General features: G+C 45.8%; 1 protein-coding gene across 3 annotated transcripts; it reads left to right on the forward strand.

Annotated features, from left to right (window-relative positions):
* The first annotated feature begins 1,772 nt into the window (after positions 1-1,772).
* BRD2 (bromodomain containing 2) lies at positions 1,773-13,380 on the forward strand. 3 transcript variants are annotated; one of them, XM_001369354.4, is made up of 13 exons: positions 1,773-2,216; positions 4,541-5,952; positions 7,505-7,808; positions 8,432-8,569; positions 9,303-9,441; positions 9,572-9,786; positions 9,873-10,250; positions 10,742-10,870; positions 11,066-11,311; positions 11,452-11,723; positions 11,992-12,296; positions 12,439-12,561; positions 12,662-13,380. In XM_001369354.4, the coding sequence occupies exons 2-13, from the start codon at positions 5,924-5,926 to the stop codon at positions 12,790-12,792; spliced, it is 2,409 nt and encodes an 802-aa protein (XP_001369391.2). In that variant the 5' UTR covers positions 1,773-2,216; positions 4,541-5,923; the 3' UTR covers positions 12,793-13,380. The 3 variants fall into 3 exon arrangements, with proteins under 3 accessions (XP_001369391.2, XP_016286473.2, XP_007483724.2); XM_016430987.2 differs by lacking the exon at positions 1,773-2,216 and adding an exon at positions 2,271-2,523; XM_007483662.2 differs by lacking the exons at positions 1,773-2,216; positions 4,541-5,952; positions 7,505-7,808 and adding an exon at positions 8,079-8,171.
* Positions 13,381-23,924: the final 10,544 nt, after the last annotated feature.

Consider the following 23,924-nt stretch of genomic DNA (forward strand, 5'->3'; position numbering starts at 1 on the left):
CCGACAAAGTAGATAGAGCACTAGACTTGGAATCAGGAAGACTCATCTTCCTCAGTTCCAATTTGGCCTCAGACACTTCCTAGCTGTGTGAGCCTGGGCAAGTCACTTACCTCTGTTTTCTTCCGTTTGCTCATCTGTTAAAAATGAGCTAGAGAAGGAAATAACAAACCACTCTAGTATCTTGGCCAAAAAAATCCCAAATGGGCTTAGGAAAAGTAGGATAGGACTGAACAATACATCTTGTGGCAGCAAACGGTTCATGTTTTTGACTTGGGCAATAGTTTCTTAGTTCCAGTAGGTCTCCACTTTTGCTGCTTTATGGAATCTACTATAACTATAGTTAGAAGTACAATAATAATAGCTCAGAGTTAGCAATGGTTCTGACATTTGTGAAGACTTCCCTTGGCAGAATGGGTGGATGAGGGTATTAATTTGATCTTTTTTTTTTTGTCTAAGCCTTCCTAATTAACTGGGGGTGGAGGTACAACCTCACCCTCATATATTCAATACTTTCCCATTAACTACTCTTGAAGGAATAACTGAGATCCTCAGAAAGAGTGGAAGTTCACCTCCATTACTATTCTTTTCACTTGGGGGAAGACAGATAAAAATCAAACAGTCCTCCTCTTGGAGCATACATTCTACTAGGGAAAAACCACAAAAATACAAATAAGTAAAACCAAAGTCTACAAAAATTTATGTTGGGGGCAGCTAGGTGGCTCTGTGGATTGAGGGTGAGGCCACAAAATGGGAGGTTCTGGGTTCAAATTTTGCCTCAAACACTTCCTAGCTGTGATCCTGGGCAAATCACAACTTCCTTTGCCTAATCATGATCCACCCTTATGCCTTGAAACCAATACTCAGTATTGACTCTAAGACCGAAGGTTTAGAGTTTAAAAAAAAAAAAGTTTATGTATATGGAGTGGAGAAGATTCTGAGTGACCTATAAATGAGACAGGAATTCAAAGAGGTGAAGGGGAAGGCAATTCCATTCTTAGGGGTGTGGGGGAAGGGGCCCCAAACTGCCAGTGAAGAAAAAAGGCAATGAAGCAAGAGAACAAATGTCAAAAAGTCCAGAGTCTGTGAAGAGTAATGTGAAATCAGATTATAAAGATTTAGATGATTCAGATTGGAAAGGCTTTAAATGCCAAGCAGTTTGTAGTTTATCTGAAGGGAACAGGGAAAATTCCTAGAGATTGGGCCAAAGCTTTAGAAATATTAAGTTTGCTAGCTGGGTGAAGGGCGCATTGGAGCCGAAGAAATTTGAAGTGCACATATTGACTCGAGGTAGGAGATCAATTAAGGAAACTACAGCAATAACGCAGGCAACAGGAGTGGGTGGTAACTTGAGCAAGAGGGAAGAGATAGGCCCTCAAAAGTTTTCCAAACTGCAAATGCTACCTACACTCCAAAAAAGCAGTTCACCTTCGACCCCTCAAATACAAAAGCCGTCCTAGCTTCCCAATCGCAGGCTGCCCGCCCCTCCCCCTCCTGCTCAGAGTCCCCAAGGGCCCACCCTTCCGCAGAATCTAGGCGGGGGACTGAAGTGGCAGCCAAGGCACGCCCTAGGGAGAAGTCGGGAGGGGGAAAAACCAGTTAATCAGCCCGCCCTTTAGCATTCAAAACCCACGAAGGTGGGGAGTGAAATGTCGCAACGCCCAGAAGGCCTAGGTCCTGAAGCCGAAGCCAGGCCCAAGCGCTTCGCTCGAGCGCCTGCGCACCGCCCCCGCGGCTACCCCCCCACCCCCATCCTCCCCTCCTCCCACCAGTTCGGACCGCACCCTCGCGCCTGCGCCCTGCCCGCACTGGGGCTGCGGTAGCCATGCTGAACCGGGACTGGGAGGAGAGATGGGGGTAGTGAGACAGCTGCTGGGAAGAAAGCCACATTGGGAGAGGAGACAGTAGCAGGACCGCGGGATTGGGTCAGGGGTACAGCGAGCCCTAGGCCTCCATGCGCGCCCCTAGAAAGCCTACGGAAAACTTGCCCGGATGACTGGTGGGGGGGCTGATGGCACGTGACCCGCCTTGACCAATCCCGGCACTGCTGACGTGGCCGCGCGGCCCCGAAACTCTCCCCCCTAGGAAGGGAGGGGCTGGGGTGCCGCCCCCCCCACCGCTGCAGTTTCCGGGGGGGTGACACCCCGGATTACACCCTCCCCCCCCACAACGCGCCGAGGGGAGCAGCAGAGCCCCCGCGGGAGGGTTGCCGGAGCCAGGTGAGAGGGGCCTTCTTTGGGAGGGAGAATGTCAATCATCCAGGTTTTCAGCCAATGGGTAGGGTGGTGGAGTGGGGTCTTGGGATTTGGTTAGGGGGTCGTGTGGGGGGTAGAATATTGTCAATCAAGCATTTTGCAACCAATGGGAGTATGGGAGAGGGTGGGGTCAATACCCGAGTTAGGGGCCCCTGCGGTGGGGGAGGGGAAGCGTCCAACCACCCGCTTTCCTGCCAATGAGAGGACTGGGGGGTTACGGGTGTGAGTGACCCCCCCATCATCCCCTAGGGGTGCAGGAACCAAGAGCCAGGTGAGAACGGGTGTCTTTGAGGGAAGGAGGGAGGGGGGATTTGATGGGCTGGGGGAGTGAGGATGGTGCCTGCTGCCCATCCCCACTGAGGGTGTGATGTTTTAAAGGTGCCCTTTGGCTTGGAATTATCCATAGGAATTGTAAGGTTCACTTGTATTCAGATGCTGGCACCCCCCTCCTTTCCTTCCTAACTCTTGGAGGGAGGATTACAGTGCTTCCATTGTGTCAATGCTGTTGGGAAGCTTGCAGTTATCACATGGCTGTTTCTGGTTGTGCTTCGTGTCACTTATCAAAATTCGGCTGTGCATTCATTCACGTGGATGCGGCCTGAGGGGCGCTGTTCCCCCCCCCCCCCGCCCCGCGGCGCAAAAACGCTATTTATCTTTTACTTAGATTTTTGGGGAGTAGGGGGAGATAAGCCTGGAACTTGGGGTCTGAAAATGGCAGACTGAGGGCTTCAAGGTCGAGGCTTGGGAGGAAAGAGAACGTGACCTAGGGCCCAGGGTGGGGCCAGGATCGGAGCGAGCGCTGCAGTCTTCATTTTGCCTTGTTTCACTTTCCTGGTGTGCCTCAAATCCCACAATCAGGCCTTTCCCGTAATGCGCTGCTGCTGAAGGGAGAGTTTTCATTTCTAAAAGTATTTCGCAGTTGCTCTGCGAGGCCTGTGACTCAGATGCCCGGGAGGGGCTGGGGAGGGATCGGGTAGGAGTGATTTTCCGGAATCCAGGCTCCAGGGGGAAGGGAGTAAGTAGGGGGTAGGATGTTCTTTGTCCTCTTTGCTCTTGCCAGGGCCTCGTGCTTTTCCCCCACCTCCTGGCGGGCCCCTCCATAGGCCTCTGACTGCTTGGTGCGGGGCCCAGGGAGAGGGAGGCACCGCAGCGGGATGGGGGAAGGGTGCCAGGGTAGAGGGGGAAGGGAGGAAGCGGGGCAAAGTTGCTGTGCCACCGCCGCATCGAGGGGGGTGGGGGCAGCCCCCCAGCTAAGGGGAGCACCCGGGCCTGCCTGGGTCCGGGGTCTAAGTGACTAATGCTCAGCAACCCTTTCCCATCGGCCACACCTGTCCGGGCTTATTTATACTTAATTGTGATAGATGAGAGGAGAAAAGAGGCCGCTGACCTGCTGGCAGCCATTTTAACAGCGAGGTCCAGAGCCTGACTCCATCCCTGAGCTCAGCCCCACACTCCCAGGCCCTCCTCTGCCCGTGTTACTACCCCTTAGCCAACTCCCCTAAACTACAACTTCCGGGAGGGCAGAGGGGACAAGAGCCCAAGTTGCCAAACCTGGCAACCCCCGGCAGGCTCTGAAAAGGAGTCCTATAAAAGGCCTCTACCGTAGGAAGGAAAGGAGGGAGGGTTTATAGGGTCAGAGAGATACCGCCTCCTCTCTGTCTAAATGGCCGGCCCTTGGGGGGGGTTAGCTGCTTTTTCTCGGTAGAGGAAAGCTTGAGAATGGGGAAATAGGCCCTACTAAAACCAGGGTGGGGTGGGAGGGTAGGAATGGCGGCCAAGGTCAGCCTTGAGGATTTCGTGGTTTTTCACTGACTGTTTAGGCCTGAATTTTCCCAGCTTCCCTTCTTGGGAGTGGAAGCTGGCCACTAGATGTGCGTGATCTTAGTACTCTCCCTGTAAGGGCAGGTCAAGTGCAGCGTTTTGTCTAATTCTATAGTCACCTTTTTGGATCCGAACTCACTTCCTCGCACTGGGAAGGATCGAAGAGCGCACAGTGAAGCTTTGGTCTGGAGGGAGAGAAGGGTTGGAGTAGGAGCGGCGAAAATTGTTTGAGAGGAAAGGGTTTTTATAGTCTATCAGTAATCTTGTGCCTGTAATTTATGGTTTTTAAGCTAAAATTTCTGTGTACGGGGAGCAGGAAGATTTTAGGTAATTGTGAATTAAGATATCTGGAAGCCGTCTTAGGGGGAGGATGCGGGCCCTTCTCGTTGCTGTGTTGCCAGGACACGAAGCCGACTGCTCTATATAAGCCTAATCTAAGATGGCGTCTCCTTCCTCCCCTATTGCAGGGACCCAACTGCAGCTGTAGCGTCTTGGAGAACAACAACCAGCAGCCAAGTCCAACTGCCACGCCCCCGCCCGGGCGCAAGACCAACGACGCCCACGTGGCCCCCATTCCTGTTTTACCCCCCCCCTTCTTGCCCATCGCCCGCACAGCCAGCCAATAAGAGATCAACGAATGGCACTACCCGCCCCGCCTTCACCAATTGCCTGATTTGCCAGAAAGATTTGGAGGAGAGGAAGACGGCGGCCGGAAGGGATGGAGCTGTGGGTGTGGGAGACCCCGCTGCTCTGGCATACCCTCCCTTCCCCCGACCTTCCTCCCGCTCATGGGTCTCCGGACCATCGTACAGCCTATTGGCGCCTGCAGTGGGCGGGCTGTGGCTCCCCTATGGGCCAATGTAGCGAAGCTCTGCCTGGTGACTGAAGCTGAGGAGGCAGGCCAGTGATGTCATTACTGTAGTCCACCAATGGGGAAGTCGCCCGCGGAGGGGCGGGCTTCTAGGCCTCCCCTCCCCCCGTGCGTGTGCGCTCTGGCCAGAAGGGAAGTCGCGAGCACGGCGGTGAGCGGGAGCTGCGGAACTCCGCCCTCTCCCCCACCCCCCACCCCCGACTATATATAAAGGGCCAGCGCGGAGCTCGGCGGCGCCATTTCGCGCTGGAGCAGAGCGGCCTGTAGGTTGGGGGAGGAGGATTGGGCCCTCGGCTACAGAGGCGGCAAATCTCCCGAGTTCGCCATTACAATCCACATCCATCCGCTCGGAGATGTCCCTTGGCCTGGCCTGGGACCAACCTTGGCGTGTACCGCAGACCCTATAGAGACCTTCGGAGCTACTCTTTCTTGGGCCCCGCCCAATACGCCGGGCCTGTCTGCGGCGCCATCCCGCCCCCTCCTCCGCCCTTAAGAGGAGATCAAAGATGGAGGCGTCGGCGCTCTAATCTGCTCCCTCGGTGTCTATCCGCTGCCATCCGACTCCAGAACCGGCTTCTAGTCACTTCGATTATCCCTGGCCGAAAGTGAGGAACCGGGACCAGCAGCAGCAGGTCGTATTTAGTTGGCAGTGGTAGGAATCCGGGCTCTGTTGCTGGGTCCGAAGAGGCACCCGCTCCGACCCCTAGCTCGTTCGCCCTGACTCCGGGCCGCCGCCATTTTCTAACCGGCCGCCGCCTGAGCAGCGCGCCGTGGCGCTGAGGCCTCCCCCAGGTGCAGCGGAGAGGCCCGTGCACTGGTGCCCGACCGTCCGGGGGCGGGAGGAGCGCCCCGGGGGGGCCGAGAACAGCCGGCCCCCCCTGCTGGGTTATGCAGGGCACGGCCGGACTGGGGCAGAGGGGACCCGAGGCCACCCGGACTTGCTGCGGCTAAGAACGGTGCAGAGCCCGGGACAGCCAGGATGCTGCAGAACGTGACCCCCCACAGCAAGTACGTCTTCCGCGGGTGTTGAACTGTTGTGTCTGGGGAGAGGCTTCTCCAGCTTGCCGAGATCTGCATAGTTAGGTTTTGTTTGGGATGGGTGGGATTGCTGAGGGGTATCAGTTTGTAGAGAGATGGCTGCATGCTCTGATTTTCAGGGCTGACCCAGTTTGTGACTCAGGAGTAACGGGTGAAAGGATTTTAGGCTTTTTTCCCCCCCTGGGTTGCATGCAGTCTTGTCTAAGAGTGCCGCTTGTGGGGGTGTGGTGGGGATGAGTTGCTTCAGTGGCACATTGACAGGTGGGAGTCGAGAGTCAGCTGGTTCTTAGTGGTTCCTGTGTATTGGCCGAGATCCTAACTGGTTCAGTGTAAGGCTCTAGCATCTTGGGTTGTGTAGGGTTGCCATGGTGACTGTGCTGTGGGAACAGACAGTGGGACTTGTTGGGTATGATGGGGTGGGGAGGGATACTATAATTTATTTTAATTTATTTTAAGTGAAATAGCTTTTTATGGTGATTTCCTTGTACATGTCCTTTCCTTCCCAATAAAGGTTCAAAATCCTAGGGTGTTCCTTCTTGATTTACTTTGGGTTTGAAATATAGTTTCTTGGGCTAAGTAATTCTCCAAGGAGAAGGGTGAAATAAAGGACTGCACCACTGTGCCCCAGCTGTTTGGGTTCCAAACAATTAAATGTCAGTAAGCATTATAGACACCTACTAATGTCCCAGGTACTGTGTTTAGTTCTGGTGATAAAAAGAGGCAAAAAACAATTTGATGTTCCCACCAAGTTCAGTCTTAATGGGGGAGGCAACCTGCATACCAACAAGATGTTTTAAATCTAAAATAGGAAGTAACAAAGATACTTGTATTAAAGAGGGAGCTTTTACATCCATTCTCTTTGGATTAAATTAGGATCTACCGGTGATGGCTTCATCACTTGACTTGTTCCCAGAAGGGGCAGTCTGTCATGCCTTTCAGCCTTTTGGAAGTGGTAATTGGAGGAGAGGAGCTTAAAACTGATCATGACTTTATTTTGGTCTTGTCTCATAAACCTCTTGTTGGAGAGACAAGTTTATGATGCTTGACTACAGCTGACTCTTAGGGTAACAAATATAATGAAACCATTTCCCCCAAATTCTGGTTCTCAACCAGTTTACCTTGTGTTTGGTCCTATCCCTTTGCTCCTATCACTTGTGGAAGTGAACTTTCCACCCTGGGAGGTACCAGAATTTCCTTCTCCATCAAAGTTGACAAACAGTACAAATTTTCTCTTTAGGGCCCTGTTTTTTTTTATCTCCTGGTGCTTTGTTCTCCAGGGCTCTGGGCCTGTGCCCCAGTGATAGTGTTGCCATCCAATTAAATAAGATTTGTAAAGCCCTTGGTACAGTGGCCTCTGGTACCTAGTAGGCATTATATAAATGCTTATTCCCCCTTCTCCGGACTATAGCAGCTTTCTTAACCTCAAGTGGGAATAGGCCTCTTACACAGGGACCCTGGTGGTTTCAGACAATTTAAATGCACATGCCATTCCCCTTACTCATTTCAACCTTTTCTCCCTCAGGCTCCCTGGGGAAGGGAATGCAGGCCTACTAGGCCTGGGCCCTGAGGCAGCAGCCCCAGGGAAGCGTATCCGGAAGCCTTCACTGTTATATGAAGGATTTGAGAGCCCAACCATGGCTTCAGTGCCTGCTCTGCATCTTCCCCCTGCCAATCCACCACCCCCTGAAGTATCTAATCCCAAGAAGCCAGGTCGTGTCACTAACCAGTTGCAGTACTTACACAAGGTGGTGATGAAAGCTCTTTGGAAGCATCAGTTTGCCTGGCCATTCCGGCAGCCAGTAGACGCTGTCAAACTGGGACTGCCGGTGAGTAGAGATCTGGGATGAGGGGGGAAATGGGACCGGGTAAAAGGGAATCATTTATGTATGAATGGGGGAAATAGTAGAGCAGGTGCTGCGGCCCCCCCCAAGGGTGTCCTATTAATTCCCCATGTTAGGTAGACAGGTTTTTCTCAATATCTATTGCTTGGGAGCAGTTTAGATCCTTCCCTGCTTTAGAAAATATCACTTCCCTTATATCCCAGCATATCTCCTCACATGTCCCTCCCTAACTTATGACCTGGCTCCCTTTTGCAGATTCCTGCCTGGGGTTGGGAGAGGACCACGGTGGCTAATATCCTTAGCTTCTTCCTACCCCTCATGCTGCCCACGGAATAGCCAGCCCCAGAGGTAATGTCACAGATGTCCTAGAAAGGGATGGGAATAGGGGGTGGTTAGGGGAAGAGATAGGAAACTCCATGGAGGTATTAGTGTCAGTGTGAGTATTAGCATGATATTTCAAATCCCAGGTTTTTTTCCTTATAGTTTTGGGGGTGGGGGGCCGCAGTTTTGGGGGTGGGGCCCATGAGCCCTTTGAAGCATAGGGTGTGAGTGTGAATAGAGAAGGTGAGAAGTGAGAATTGATTTAACTCTGGGATGTGGTCTTCTAGGACTATCACAAGATCATCAAGCAACCCATGGACATGGGAACCATCAAAAGACGCTTGGAAAACAACTATTACTGGTTGGCCTCTGAGTGTATGCAGGATTTTAATACCATGTTCACCAACTGCTACATCTACAACAAGGTAGGCTCATCTCCATTGGTGTTTATGATCACCCAAGGCCCCAGATAGTGTTAGCCTAGACTGACTTGAGCAAAATTATTGCCATCACCAGAGCCTTACCGGGAAGGGGAAGGAGTTGGGGGGGGACCCCATATTACGAGTAGGGGTTTGCCCCCTTTCCTTTCCCCCTCCCTTTTAAGATACTCATGTCTGCAACTCTCTTTAGTTAACTAAAATCTTGCTTTAGCATGAACTCCCAAGATAAGGGGACCCTGGACACTTAGGCACACAATAGAAATTAAGAGTAAAATTACCTAAGAAACCCAGGAAAGTGAAGGTTCCTTCCCAGAGTCTCAATTACTAGGACCAAGGTTTAAATTTCATAATACAATTTTTTTTAACATGTAAATATCATTCTCAGCATGGCCCTTCAAAGATGGTAGCTAACCATTCCATTTTGCATAAATGGACATTGATAAAATCCTTTTACAATGAAGAAATTGTAACTGCAACTCCAGAGATTGAGCCACATAACAAGTCCTTTCTCTATAACTTAGTATTTTATTTTCTCCTTGAACTTACCCCCAAATTTGTCATCATTTTGATAATATATATCTTGCCTTTGTTTTATTGTAATGGAATTACATTAACTGACAAGGGAAGTATTCTTGCATAATTCCCCATCCCTGGGAACTCTTTAAAGGAGGGAAATTTCTGTTCCTCCTGGAATTAATTGTTAGTTTCTCCCCAATAGCCCACAGATGACATTGTATTGATGGCACAGACACTAGAAAAGATCTTTTTGCAGAAGGTGGCACTGATGCCATCTGAAGAGCAGGAACTGGTTGTGACCATTCCCAAGAATAGCCACAAGAAGGGGGCAAAGCTGGCAGGTAACAAGGGATTGATGGTTTGGGTTGGTAGAATGGAGTAAGCCCTGGTTTCACTTGAGGGGATGTGGGACAGAATGCAAGAGAAAAGTTTACTAAAACCTCACCTATTGCTTTTTTTTTTATCCGCCAGCACTTCAGAGCAGCCTCACCAATGCCCACCAGGTGCCTGCTGTCTCTTCTTTGTCCCATACACCCTTGTATTCCCCATCACCTGAGATCCCTACCACTGTCCTGAACATTCCCCATGGCTCAGTCATCTCTTCTCCCCTTCTCAAGTCTCTGCACTCTGCTGGCACCCCATTGCTGGCCGTCTCTGCAGCACCTACTGCCCAGCCACTCACCAAGGTGAGATCCTATGGATTTCTTATTGGGAGTGGAATGGTGCACTGCAGGAACATCTAGCCTACATATGATATCTCTTCTTTCTGCAGAAGAAGGGTGTGAAACGGAAAGCAGACACTACCACGCCTACACCAACAGCTATCCTGGCTCCTGGCTCCCCAGCCAGTCCCCCTGGAGGTGGCCCAGAGCCCAAAGCGGCTCGGCTGCCCCCCACACGCCGGGAAAGCGGCCGTCCCATCAAACCCCCAAGAAAGGACTTGCCAGACTCGCAGCAGCAACATCAGAGCTCCAAGAAAGGGAAACTGTCAGAGCAACTCAAACATTGCAATGGCATTTTAAAAGAGCTCCTCTCCAAAAAACATGCTGCATATGCCTGGCCTTTCTATAAGCCCGTGGATGCATCAGCTCTTGGCCTGCATGACTACCACGACATTATTAAGCACCCCATGGACCTCAGCACTGTCAAGGTACTCACTTTAAGAGATGATTTGGAACACTCACACCTTTGGTGGCCATCAGTCTCAACAATTAAGTTTTATGTCTCCATCCCCTGCCCCAGAATTCACAAAAGCAGAGAAGAGTAGGAATTTGGCTTTCTGTGAGAGAAGTGTCCTGTGATCTGAAGTGTGGTGCCAACTTACTTTTTGATCTTTTTTATTAATATAGTATGTGTGCCTTAGTTGAAGAAAAAAGAATATGGAATAGAGAGACAATTGGGTATCTTTAGCCTTAGTTCCTTTGTGCAAGCTTTTTTTCTGGGTGCAAACATGACTGACCTCAGCCTGCATAGGTCCTTGTGGCTTCTGATCATGGACCTTTGAGAGATGAGGGTGAGGCTGGGGCTGTCCCTCCTGGATTGTGTCTGCAATATGGGACTCTGGCATTTTGGGTGGGGAGAAGTGGTTTTTTTCTGTGTTAAAGTTCTGGGTAGTCTTTGACATTGTCTTTGTTTCCACAGCGAAAGATGGAAAACAGAGATTATCGGGATGCACAAGAGTTTGCAGCTGATGTACGGCTTATGTTTTCCAACTGTTACAAATATAACCCTCCTGATCATGATGTCGTTGCCATGGCACGAAAACTCCAGGTAAGATCTGGAGTGGGGAGGGTTATTCGGATGAGGACCAATATGGGTATGCAAAAGAGTTTTTCCAGGATTCCTTTGACTTTCTCCTTTTAGTGGCAGAAAAGGAGATGTGATCATGGCTAACAGGTGGATGAGAGAATTGAAGGTGCTACCTACCCCCCTACCAGGGTGTTTTGAATTTATCTTTATCTCCAGGATGTATTTGAGTTCCGATATGCTAAGATGCCTGATGAACCCTTGGAACCAGGACCCTTACCTGCCTCTACTGTTCTACCCCCTGGCCTGGCTAAATCATCCTCTGAGTCCTCCAGTGAGGAGAGTAGTAGTGAAAGTTCCTCAGAGGAGGAGGAGGAGGAAGAGGAAGAAGAAGAAGAAGAAGAAACTGAAAGCTCTGACTCTGAGGAAGAGAGAGCCAACAGGTTGGCTGAACTACAAGAGCAGGTATTGAACATTCTGATAATTTTTGTAGCTGGGGGTGGATGATCTGAAAGGGTATTGTTCCTTTTTTGTGATTCACACCCTAATACTAACCAGTCTTCTAATGGTTCCCCCCACACCCATATCTTTTTTTCTCCCACCAGCTTCGAGCTGTACATGAACAGTTGGCTGCCCTATCCCAAGGGCCTATTTCCAAGCCTAAACGGAAACGAGAAAAGAAAGAAAAGAAGAAGAAGCGGAAGGCAGAAAAACATCGAGGCCGAGCAGGAATGGATGAAGATGACAAAGGTCCCAGGCTGCCTCGCCCACCACCACCCAAGAAATCCTCCAAGAAGTCGGGTGGTGGAGGTGGCAGTGGTGGTCCTGGTGCAGCAGGGCCTCCTGGCTTTGGCCTTCCAGGAAGTGGTGCCACCAGGTAAGGTCCAAGGTAGAGAATTTATCGAGCATTTAGGAGTCAAAGTGAAGTGTTGTGGCCATCTGTGTGATTATCATGGCTTGTTTTAGACAGTCCTATTTCATGTCTTGTTTCCCAACTACTTCTGGTCCCACTATGTCCCAAGCAATGAGCTTTTGACTCCGGATGGGAGCAACTAGACATGAGCTGCTAAATGAGAGGATGAATGGTCACAACCAGTTCTCTTGCTGAACACCAGTGGGCTTCACTCCCTCTTTATTCTAAATAGGCCCCCAAAGAAAGCAATGAAGACAGCTCCACCACCACCAGCTGCTGCCTATGACTCGGAGGAAGAGGAGGAGAGCCGGCCCATGAGTTATGATGAGAAAAGGCAGCTAAGCCTGGACATCAATAAGTTACCTGGAGAGAAACTAGGCCGAGTGGTTCATATCATCCAGGCCCGAGAGCCTTCACTCCGTGACTCAAACCCTGAAGAGATTGAGATTGATTTTGAGACTCTCAAACCATCTACACTGCGAGAACTTGAGCGCTATGTGCTTTCCTGCCTGCGCAAGAAGCCAAGGAAGCCCTATAGTGAGTGTCCCACGGAGATGACAGTTCCTTTGGTGCTATTTTTACCCATGTCTGCCGTTTAGATGGTGCACAGTATCTGACTGCATAGGAATAAATGGAGGTGTGGAAGGGTTTGAGGATTAACTTCTCCTTCTGTCTCTAGCCATCAAAAAGCCGGTGGGTAAGACGAAGGAGGAGCTGGCTCTAGAGAAGAAGCGAGAACTGGAAAAGCGGCTGCAAGATGTGAGCGGTCAGCTCAATTCTACTAAGAAGCCCCCAAAGAAGGGTGAGTTGGGGCCTGAGGAGGGAGGGCATTTGGGTGGCCTTCCCCTAACCCCAGTCTTCTAACAGCCTACCTGGGCTCTCCTTTGCTTTTCTTACTACAGCGAGTGAGAAGGTGGAGTCAGCGCAGCAGGTGGCAGTGTCACGCCTCAGTGCCTCAAGTTCCAGCTCAGACTCCAGCTCCTCCTCTTCCTCTTCCTCCTCTTCCGATACCAGTGACTCTGACTCAGGCTAAGGGGCCAGGCAGCAACAGGGCAGGAGGCTCTGCAGGACCGGACTCCCCTAGCCCTCTCCGGAGGTTCCCTCTACTCGAAATTCCCCCCTCCCCCCATTGCCCATGTGGGAGAGCTGGCTCTGCAAGGGGGAGGGATACATGGACAGTGCCCCCTGAGGGACTCAAGGGACAGGAGGAGGGGTTCCCTTGGGCTTGGAGCTCCCCACTTAACAAAGACTGAGGTGGGGGGAAGGGTCTTGGGTAGATACATGGTTGGGCTAAAGCCTGAGGCCACAACTATCAGCTGCCCACTCTCCTCCAAGGGCCCTGTTTTCTGAAGTTGTTTGTTTTAATTTATTTTAAATGGCGCAGGGTTGGGGGAGGTGAGGCTAGGGGGGGTCCCCTAGACTGGGGAGGGAAGGAGGGGAGCTCTTTTTTTTTTTACGTTGACTTTTTTTTTTCTACCTATCCCTACATCCTACTCTGTTGGGGCCCTTGGGGTCATACCTTCTGACTCCCCAAGAGGCTTTTTGAGCTAAATCCTCTCCCTTTTTCCTGTGTCTGTTGATTCTAACTTGTAAATAAAGAAAATACTATTCAAGTTGAAAAGGGTGTCTGTCTGGGCTTTGTGTCCCTCCCCACATCTATGTGTTGGCTACACTCTTCCTATCCCAGTTCCTCTTGAGTTCCAGCCTAGGTAGGATGTGTTTTCAGGGTGCTGAGGAATATTTGGGGTTAAGGAACAAATGCTTATGAGATCCTTTAAGATTTTAGGTCTTTATTTCTCAGTATACATGGGCATGTGACATTTTGGTAATTTTTTTTTAAAGCACAGGAGTGAAGAGTTCTAGGAAGAGAAACCTGGTCTTAGCTTGAGAACATTTGTAGGGGCCTTTTAAGTGGCCTGATGACTGAAGAGCCAGGTCTAGAGATTGGGAGCTCCTGGGTTCAACCATGACCTCAGATATTTTCTACCTGTGTGACCCTGGGCCAGTCACTTCACCCCAATTACCTCTCCCTTACTGTGTTGCTTTTGAACTGATAGTATCAATTCTGAGACAGAAGGTAAAAGTTTAAAGGAATTTGTGGGTGATAGTCAAAAGCTTGAAAGTATCGTTGGTGAATGAAATTGCCCTAGAAGAGATTTGTCTCCCATTCACATCCTCCATATGGATAAGTTATCAATTCTTTCACACTATGTCCCTCCATTGACAAGGAAAATAGCCTTTGGGAGACCTAGGATTGCAGCACCCATGTTTAGGGTAGGGTGGTGAGGACTTAATTTATGTGAAAATAGAGACAAGTTGATAAAAAGAAGTGGGAAAGAGGTGATTACTGACCTGGGTTTACCACCATACTCACTGTTGGAAACCCATCCTTGGAGGATCTGCTGGGTAGGTGAAGCCTTTGACTTCTAGGAAAAGAGCCACCAAGCTAACACCCTGGCCAGATCCTGCTTGTATACTAGTATTACAAAGGTCTAGGCTTGGACCTGGAGGCTCTTGAGGGGAAAAGGATAGATAGATGGCTCATGAGCCCTGAGATAGTACCAGATTATGGCAAACTGCTATGGTGTCTGTCAGGATTTCCATTTTAAAGGTAAGGAAACTAGGGGTCAAATAACTAATGCAAAGGCATATAGCTATGAATTATGAATCAAACAAATCCCATAAGTCCAAGAGACTGGCCTGCCAGAGGTGATGAACTTAAGATGGGGAGAAGGCAAGGCAGGCATTGGTTTTACTGGGCTGTTAATGCATTCGATTTACGGTTTTGTATTTTGAAGAGGAGGGGAGCAGTGAAGTGCACATAAAAATTTTTTTAATGAGCCAGCAGGGAAGATGCTATACCTTAGTCAACTCATTCATTCATTCAAATAACTTGCCTCCTTTTTAATGCACTGTGCTGGAGTAGAGGTAGTCGGGATTATAAGGGAGGTCTCCAGTCTCTAAAACCCCTGTGATCTGGTAGGAATGATAAGAATTTTCCAATGTCATCTAAGGGCTTAATTAAGTATTGAATTCTCATCCATGTCCCTTGGGTACTACTTTAATAACATCACTAGTTTTCTGCTTGTTCCAAAGTCCAAAGTGGCCAAGAGGGATCTCACAAAGGAGTATGTTAAGTAGCACAAATCTCATGGAGTATCGTAGCAGGACTGAAAAGCGGCTCAGCCCATAGGAGATTTGACTTGATTGTGGTGTGACCTTTTCTCCTAGTCCAATTCTAGTGACACCCAACTGTCTAGTCTGAGGGAAACTTCCAAGGAAGGAGACCATAAGATATCAATTAACTCAGGTCCTGCAGTGACACTCCCCACCTCCCCCAAGGGAGCAAGCCCAAGACTGGCTGAGTGGGGTGTATGAAATGCTCTCTGCAAAGTCAATATGCATTTGTGGGAAGATGGGAGGCTAAATTCCACCCCACACCCCCAGGTTCCCATGGCTTCCCAGTCAGTGAGTATATTCTGTTTCACAGCAATGTTGGTAATAGTAATTTGGAAGCAGTAGAAGCAATGTGGCATAGTATTTAGGATAGCTGGATGGGGAACTGGGAGATGAGTTCTAGTCCTAGCTTTCCCTCTAACTGGGTGAACTTAAAAGAAGTCAGTCTGCTTCCCTGGACCTCAATTTCTTCATCTTTAAGGGGAAGAAATTAGATCATCTCAAAAAGCACTTCCATCTGAACAGAGAGACATCTTATAGTAAGAGCTAAGTGTGTGAATTCTCACAGATGTTCTGGGGAAAGTAGGGGGCAAAGTGGAGAGGGCAGAGGCAGAGTCTGGAATCAGGAAGACCTGAATTCAAAGATGACCTCAGATACTTCCTGGCTATGTGACCTGGACAAGAAACTTCATCATGTTTGCCTCAGTTTTCTCATCTGCAAAATGAGCTGGAGAAGGAAATGGCAAACGTCAGTGCCGAGAAAACCCCAAATGGGATCACAAAGGTACATGAATGAAACAACTGAACAATAACTCATAGGCATTTGTTGAACAGACAACTAAAAATTTATTGCATACGTTGTCATTGGCTGCAGGAATTATGTGACTGAGGGAAGGATTCATATATCCATGGAAAAGAAAAAACTACATATCTTTTTGTTTTTAAAATTCTGTATTGTTTTCAATTGGTAAAAATCTACTTTCTCCCCCATTCCAATACCTCCTCCCAATTAAGAACAAAAGGAATAACAAAACCCCTGTTAAAAACACATACAGTCAAGCAAAACAAATTTCTGTATTAGCTGCATCCAAAAAATGTATGTCTCATTCTGAATTCTGAGTCGTTCACCTCTCTATCAGGAGATAGCCCCTATGTTTCATTATTAATGCTCTGAAATAGTTGTTGGTCATTATACTGACCAGAGTTCCTAATTCTTTCAAAGTAATTTGCCTTTACTATATAATTGTCATTGTATAAATTATTCTGGTCCTGTTCACACTGCATTAGTTGATACAAATCTTTCCAGGTTTTTCTGAAACCCTCCCCATCATTTCTCACAGTACAATACACATTTCATCACATTTCTATACCATAACTTGTTCAACCATTCCCCAATTGATGGACATCCCCAATCTTTGCTATCTAAAAAAAAAAAAAGACCTGAAAACACTTTTGTACATCCTTAGAGTTTGTTTTGTTTAGGACTGATGTCTCCCTTAATCTACCCTCCCTCTGATTTCCTCTTCTCAATATTTTTCAATGGAGCAGCTAAGTGACACAATGGATAGAGCACCAGACCTGCAGTTGGGAAAACATCTTCCTGAGTTCAAATCTGGCCTCAAAGACTTACTAGCTGTGGGATCCTGGACAAGACACTTAACCCTGTTTGTCTCAATTTCCTCTTCTATAAAAATGAGCTGGAGAATGAAATGGCCAACCACTCCAGTATCTTTGCCAAGAAAACCCTCAATGTGGTCACAAAGAGTTGGAGATGACTACAAAAACAATTGAACAACTTCTTTCCTTTCCCTCCCTATTTCCCTATTGAGCGAGGCATATTTTTATACATATCTTTGTCTAAATGTGTATTTTTCTACCCTTCAACCTATTCAAATGAGACTGATATTCAAATGACAGCCATTCCCCTGATCCCCCATCCTTATTTGTATAGATGTCTGCTTGCCCACCTTGATTATGTGAGATAATTTTCCCTGAGCTTCCTTTCCCTTCCTCCTGTAGTGTATTTCTCTTGCCCTCTTTTTCTATTCTTCTTTTTTAAAATATTAATTAATAACAGAAACATTCCCAGCTCTTCTATCTAATTAGACTTTCTCTATGAATGCTAATGATAATAAAGTAAAGTGGGGACACAAGTATCAACTCCCCATATTGGCATGAAGGCAGTTTATTTTTGTCTAATACTTTATCATTGTTTATCTAGGTTTGCATTTTTATGTTTCTCTTAACTCCTGTTCTTAAATTTCAAAGTTTCTACACAGCTCTGACCTTTTCATCAAGAATAGTTGGAAACCCTCTATTTTGTTAAAGATCTATTTTTTTTCCTTATACGGATTATATTTAGTTTTGCTGGGTAAGTTATTTTTGGTTGTAAAGCTAGGTTTTGAAGCTCAAATCAGACAAGCTTTCAAAGCAGTCTGATCCAGAGCTGTTCCTTTGGTCTGAGTTCTGGCAAGTTCCTGACTTGGGTTTGGATTTGAGCAATAGTAGACTGCCTCTGAATTCAGCCACCACTAGCTAGGTGAACCAACTAAACTGGTTCAGTTCAACAGAACTGCAGACTCATTTTTGGTCTGGCATTCCTCCGTGCTTATTCCTTTTTTTTTTCTTCTCTTTTCATGAAGGGCATAAGAGTTTATTGGAAGGAATTGTACCATTCTGATTACAGTGACCAGCATACATTATCATGACTTTTCTCTCAGGCATTACCATTTCAGGAATATTTATGTGCTAAAATGGTGTTAGAAGCCCAAAAATGTTAAGGAAATAAAGATCTTCTCTTTTCAAAAAGAAATGAAGAATAGTTCTAGTCTTCTATGCCACAATACTAAATTAGTTTAATGCCTTTATGTGCTTATTAAAAAACAAAAGCTTCCTTCTAACAAGGCAGAATGTACTATTTTCTTGTTCAGCCTAACAAGCGCATACCCCAGTCTTCAGTTTAGGAACCACTCATATGAGGAAACTGAGGCAGGAAGGAGTTAAGTGATTTTTCCCAGTGCCTCATAATTAGTGTTTCTGTCAAGATTTGAACTTGTCTTCCTGACTCTAGGTCTAATACTCTGTCCACTTTACCACCGAGCTGCCTCAAATAACTGCTCTGGTTTTTTAGTTTCCTCATTTATAAAATAGGGGTGGTGGTAGTGGACTAGATGACCTAAGGACCCTTCTAGTTATAAATGGGATTTTATGAGTCACAGACCAAAAAGAAAGGAGCTCCAGGGCTGTCCCTAGAGAGGATAGGTAAATGGCATTTCTACCAATATGTTATCCAGATGGAATCAGGTCATGCTGAATAGCAGCAACCGTGAAGGAGAAAAAAAGGCGCAAAAAAAGCAGCTTTCAGCCTAAAGAGATGGCAGCCTCATGCTTGATCTTAGCTTAAGACAGCAGTAGCTATATTATAAAGTAATGGAATTATTTTTATTTTAAGAAGTATATTTGACTTATTGACAATTAAATGGGTGAGGATCTCCCCAGATGACATGATTTTGCATTCATGTGATCTCCTAATGCTTTGCATTCCTTATTCACTTAAATATTGACTAATATTACATTTATCTGAATCTGCTCTCCCACCACCACTATCAGTGGACAATGAGCTCCTCAAGGGCAGGGATTATATTTAATTTATCCCCCTTCCTTCACAAGTTGTGCTCAGCCCACACCCCTAACCTCCACCCATTTGACACTTCTTTGCCTAATTTTAGAATTTTACATATTCATTCTTTTCATCTAGTTAACTAATTCTTCCTCCTCTTTCCCCTTCTAAAGTTAGTTAACTAAAATCTGTCTCTATATCCTTATCTCTCTTATCCTTCAGCTTCTTTTACTAGTTGTTAGGTTTTAGGGTTTTTTGTTTTGTTTTGTTTTCATTTTCTGCACTTAAAAAAAAGATTTCTTTCTCTCATTCTCTTCAGTTCTATTCCTTTTCTGTCTTTTTAAAACGTATTCTTTGACTCATGGTCCTTACACTTATATGTTCCTTCTATATTTTCCACATGGAATTAAAGTTTCTAAACTACCTATTTTGAGTTTCCTCTTATAAACAATTTCTATGTTTTCGCCTTGCAGATCTTGCCCCCTCCCCATTTTTCTGTTGTGCCCCCCTCTTAGGAGTATCGATTCTTGCAGGATATAGAGAAAAGTCTTAACCTCGTGCTACAAATTTTCCTAAGTCCCTGAGCATGGGATACATTTTTACTTTCTTCCCCTCCTCAAGATAATTTTCCTTCCCATTTTCCATGAACTCTCCTCTCTGGGTCCAAACGCTCTCATTGGATGCTGATTATCCTCAAGAGATCACATTCCTCTTCTCCTGAAGCAAGATGCTGTCCCAGGAGACAAAACTCAGAGGTAGGGATCTCTTGGAGCACCAAATTTCTATAGATGATACCCACTGTAAAGTCCTCATTTCCTATTACAGAATAAATCTTTCTACCCATGGGAATATTTTTCAATGGAATCATCTCTCATTTATGAATTGACATTTCTCCTTTTCTTTCTCCCTGTTCCATTCCCCCCTTTTGTCCAACGCATGCATTTTCCTATAGCCCCTCTTCTTCCTGAGATTCTACAAGTCATTTTTCCTTCATTGTGTGGTTAAAAAAAAAAATTAATACTCTGGGATTTAGGCTCCAGTCTGCCAGAAACACATTAATTGCATTTAGCTTTAATCTACATCCAAGGTATTTCTAACATGGAGAGAGAGAGATGACCAGCATGGCATAGTTCTCCATGTTTGAAGACATGACTGCCCCAAGATAAGCTGAGGTAGTTATTTATAAAAATTTTGAATAAGGAAGCAATCACGATAGGTGAAAATTCAATAATATTCCTGAATAGTCACCATTGAGATTTCCTAAATGCTCAAAACTATATACATACATTTTTGCACATCTATCAATCTGTCTATTTTGTATCTGTCTGTCCCATTCTTCACTCTAAATTCATTGCTTCTCATCTGTGGTCATTTGTTTAAGGATATGAATAGGCAGTTCTCAAGGAGAAAAAGCAAGGCTATCCATAGCCAGATGAAAAAAAATGCTCCAGATCATTACTAATTAGAAAAAGGCAAATCAAAGCAGCAAAGATAAAAAAAGGAAAATGATAAATGTTGGAAGAAAAGTGGGGGGGGGGGGGAAGTCCCATTGATAGGATCTGTGTTAGTGAATCCATGAATGGGTGTAACTATTCTGGAAAGAGATTTGGAATTATGCCTCAAAAGTTACTAAACTGTGTATACTCTTTTCATCTACTACTAGATCTATGTCCAGTCTGGGCAAGCTAGGAAGACTCGGTTTTAAAAAAAATGTATATATATACAAAAAGAGGGCAAAAGGAAGTTCCAAAAGAGACACAGATAAACAGGATAGTTTTGTTACTGCTGTGCTAAATGTAACATAAATTTTAAAAGGTACATGATGGAACCTCACAATGTCACATATAATGCAGTTCTTTTTCACTCGTTGAAATTTCATGGTTTTTATGTTCATTAATAAAAGGGAAATTTTGTTAAATTTAAAAATCAGAAATGGTCCTTCTTTTAGGATTGGTAGAATACAGTTGGTTGGATTTAGAAATGGTTGAATGATCATTAATCATTCAATATCAATGGAGAAAGAGGTCTTTAATGAAATGTCAGGAATCTCTGCCTGGCCCCATTGTCTTTGACCTTTTTGTTAATGATTTAGATGAAGACACAGATGGCATGCTCTTCATATTTGCAGATGAACCCAAATGAGAAAGATCCATGATAATTTTTGGTTTGGATTTAGGGCCTATGCCTTTAATTTTATTTTTTTATTTATTATTTATTTTATTGTGGAAACTCCCAATGCCATTGTGGATTAGCAAATGATTTGTAATTTAGGGTCTCAGAGTTGGACACTGAGAGGTTAAATGCTTTGATCTTAGTAACACAGCTTGCATGTGTCGTATCAAATATGTCTTATCAGAATGCCCTGGGTCTTCCTGACTTTAAAATCAAACCTTCATCCATTATGGCTCCCAGCCTCTTGAGATGAAACTTACATGGGATAATGTGAAATCTTACAATTGAATTTTCTTTTAAACCCTTATCTTGTGTCTTAGTGCCAATTCTAAAACAGAAAGACAAGGGCTAGGCAAATAGTTAAGTGACTTGCCCAGGGTTCCACAAGCAGCAATAGTCTGAGATCACATTTGAACCCAGGTCCTCCTGACTTCAGGCTTGACACTGTATCCACTGTTCTACCTAGCTATTCCTCACTTGAATTTTCAAAATTCCTCAAATTTTCAAATTTTGTCATTAAAATTTTTTTGAATTAAAAAAACAAACAAACTCTCAAAGATGGGAGACCAGCATAAAATAGAAAGCAGTTTAGCTGAAAAACACAGATCAGGACTTGAATGAAGGTGTCAAACTCAATGCCCAGGCTGCAGGCAGCTTGCAAAACTCCAGAATGCAGCCTGAGCCAGATTAAAAGGCAATGGGGTGGGGGTAGGGGGCGGTGCAGAGAGATGGCTACCCCCATTGCCTAGCCCTTACCACTCTTCTACCTTGCAACCAACGCACAGTATTGATTCTAAGATGGAAGGGAAGGATTGCTTTTTTTTTAAATGCAATTAGGAAATATTTAACAAAATTAAAAATGTATAATTCAATTAATTTGTAGTTTTCAAAATCAGTCCACAGAGATACCTGTCTGAATTTGATTCTACTGAATTGTGGTGTTAGGTGGCACAGTGGATAGAATACCGGGTAGGCAGCTCAACTCTTGAGCTTAAATTGGCCTCCAACACTACTTGTGTGACTCTGGGCAAGCCACTTAACTCTATTTGCCTCAGTTTCCTCATCTATAAAATAACCTCACTCTGGCATTTCTGCCAAGAAAAGCCCGAACAGGGTCACAAAGAGTCTGACAGGACAACAGCTACTTGTTTAGAAGATAAAAATTCTAGACACTACAAATCTACAATGTAATATGAGAATCAAAAAACCCTGAAATGAATCCTGGACTGCTGCAACATAGACCTTCTAGTCTGCTCTGGTCAGACTCCATCTGGAATACCCTGTTTAGTTCTGGTTTTGTTTCATTACTTAGCTCAAAGGGTTCAATGATTCTACATCTCTGTTCGAAGCTTCTCTACTCCAATCTTCTCGCCTAAGTCACATCTTCTCCTGTTTCTCTCTCTCTTTCTCTCTCTCCCCCCCCCCTCTCCTCCTCTCTCTCTCTCTCTCTCTCTCTCTCTCTCTCTCTCTCTCTCTCTCTCTCTCTCTCTCCCCCCCCTCTTCTCCCCTCTCTCTCTGTCTCTCTGTCTCTGTCTCTGTCTGTCTGTCTGTCTGTCTCTCCTCTTCTCCTCTCTTTCTTTTCTCTGTCTCTGTCTCTGTGTCTGCCTGTCTGTCTGCCTTTCTTTCTTTCATTCAGTCTCTCTTTTCTCTCCAGACTCTCTCAGACAGAGACAGAGACTGAGACTGAGACTGTCTCTCCCCCATCCCCCATAACAAAGGGAAGAAGAAAAGCCCCGGGAATGACCAGGCGCACGTACTACACGCACAGATCTCTCCACCCCTGCTGTCCTTTTAGGGGCTTCCTCCTCTTCATTAGTTCCCTGAGACTTCTGGGAGGCAGGAAGGGCAGTCCCAAGTCTCCTGGGGTTGGGGAAAATTAAAACACAGTGACTTCCAGAGATGCTCCACTGTCTTTCCTTGTTTCTAAGCCAAGAATCTTCTAAGCTAACCTACAGAGCACCAAGCCTGGAGTCAGGAATATCTGAGTTCAAATCTAGCCTCAGACACTTACTAGCTATGTGATGCTGAGCTATTCACTTGACCCTATTTGCCTCAGTTTCCTCATCTGTAAAAATAAGTTGGAGAAGGAAATGGCAAGTCACGCTAGTATTTTTGCCAAGAAAACCCCAAATGGGGTCATGAAGAGTTGATCAGGATTGAGAAATGACTGAACAACTTTTCCTGATGGTCCTGGGGTGCTGTCTTCTCACAGTTTACCATATGTTCATCCTTTTGTTCCAGATTGAGCTAGGGACTTTGCATGCCCTAATTCTGTTCCACAGGTCTTCTGTTCCCCTGCAACTTGTCCCCACAGCTTCTCATGGTAAATGTCACCAGTCCTTCTTCATTTGCAAACTTCTGTCTTGGTGCTTTTTTATATTTTGCTTTGCCTATGCAGTCTTCCTTAGCTCTCAGACAGGAAATTGTTCCCGTTGCCAGGGGACTTTACCTTCCTTCTCTTTCCTCTAACCAGAGCCCCATTACATGTAATAAAGATTTTTAAAAGAAAGTGGGGAAAAAAAGCAATTTGGCAAAACTAACCCCACATATCAATTTTGCTTACCAGTATATTTAATATACCACACCCATAATCCAGCTCTCCAAAATTACACAAAATATAGCTTCAATTTGTTGTTGTTTTCTCTTTATGTATGCTATTTTCCTGGTCCTGCCTACTTCATTCTTTATCAGCTCATATAAATCTTTCCATGCTTCTTTAAATTCTTCATTTTCATCCTTTCATAGTGCAGTAACATTTATGGACCACAATTTATTTAGCCATTACCAAATCCAAATGGGTATTGCCAGCTTTTTGCTATTACAAAAAGTGCTACTATGAATATCTAGTGAAAGGATATTCTAGTATTACTGAACTTGGAAAGTGAGAGAGCCAAGTGCCCAGAGCTTCAGATGAGACTGGGAGGAGCAGCTAAGCCTGACTAAGTATAACAACTAGGATTGACCCATATGCTGACTTTCTCATCTTTATGTAATATTTATAAAAATAGTTTATGCACACATTAATTGTATCCTTGATAAAAATACAAGAAGGGAATAGGCAAAATATTTTGCCAATGAGTTTCTGTAGCAGACTCTGTCAATAAGATGACTGGAAACTGGAGAGAAAGAAAAATAAATCCAAATTGTTTGCTGATTTCCCATAGGGAAATTCTCTGAGAGAGTTGTTAAAATTGTCA

Source organism: Monodelphis domestica, chromosome 2 (assembly GCF_027887165.1).
Source record: "Monodelphis domestica isolate mMonDom1 chromosome 2, mMonDom1.pri, whole genome shotgun sequence".
Classification (NCBI taxonomy): domain Eukaryota; kingdom Metazoa; phylum Chordata; class Mammalia; order Didelphimorphia; family Didelphidae; genus Monodelphis; species Monodelphis domestica.

What these genes read in the sequence shown, in the direction of transcription:
- BRD2 (XM_001369354.4), top strand. Translation starts at nt 5,924, where the DNA reads ATGCTGCAGAACGTGACCCCCCACAGCAA. An exon ending in CTGCCCAGCCACTCACCAAG is followed by an intron (nt 9,787 to 9,872) that starts GTGAGATCCTAT and finishes TTCTTTCTGCAG; the next exon opens with AAGAAGGGTGTGAAACGGAA. An exon ending in CCAGGAAGTGGTGCCACCAG is followed by an intron (nt 11,724 to 11,991) that starts GTAAGGTCCAAG and finishes TATTCTAAATAG; the next exon opens with GCCCCCAAAGAAAGCAATGA.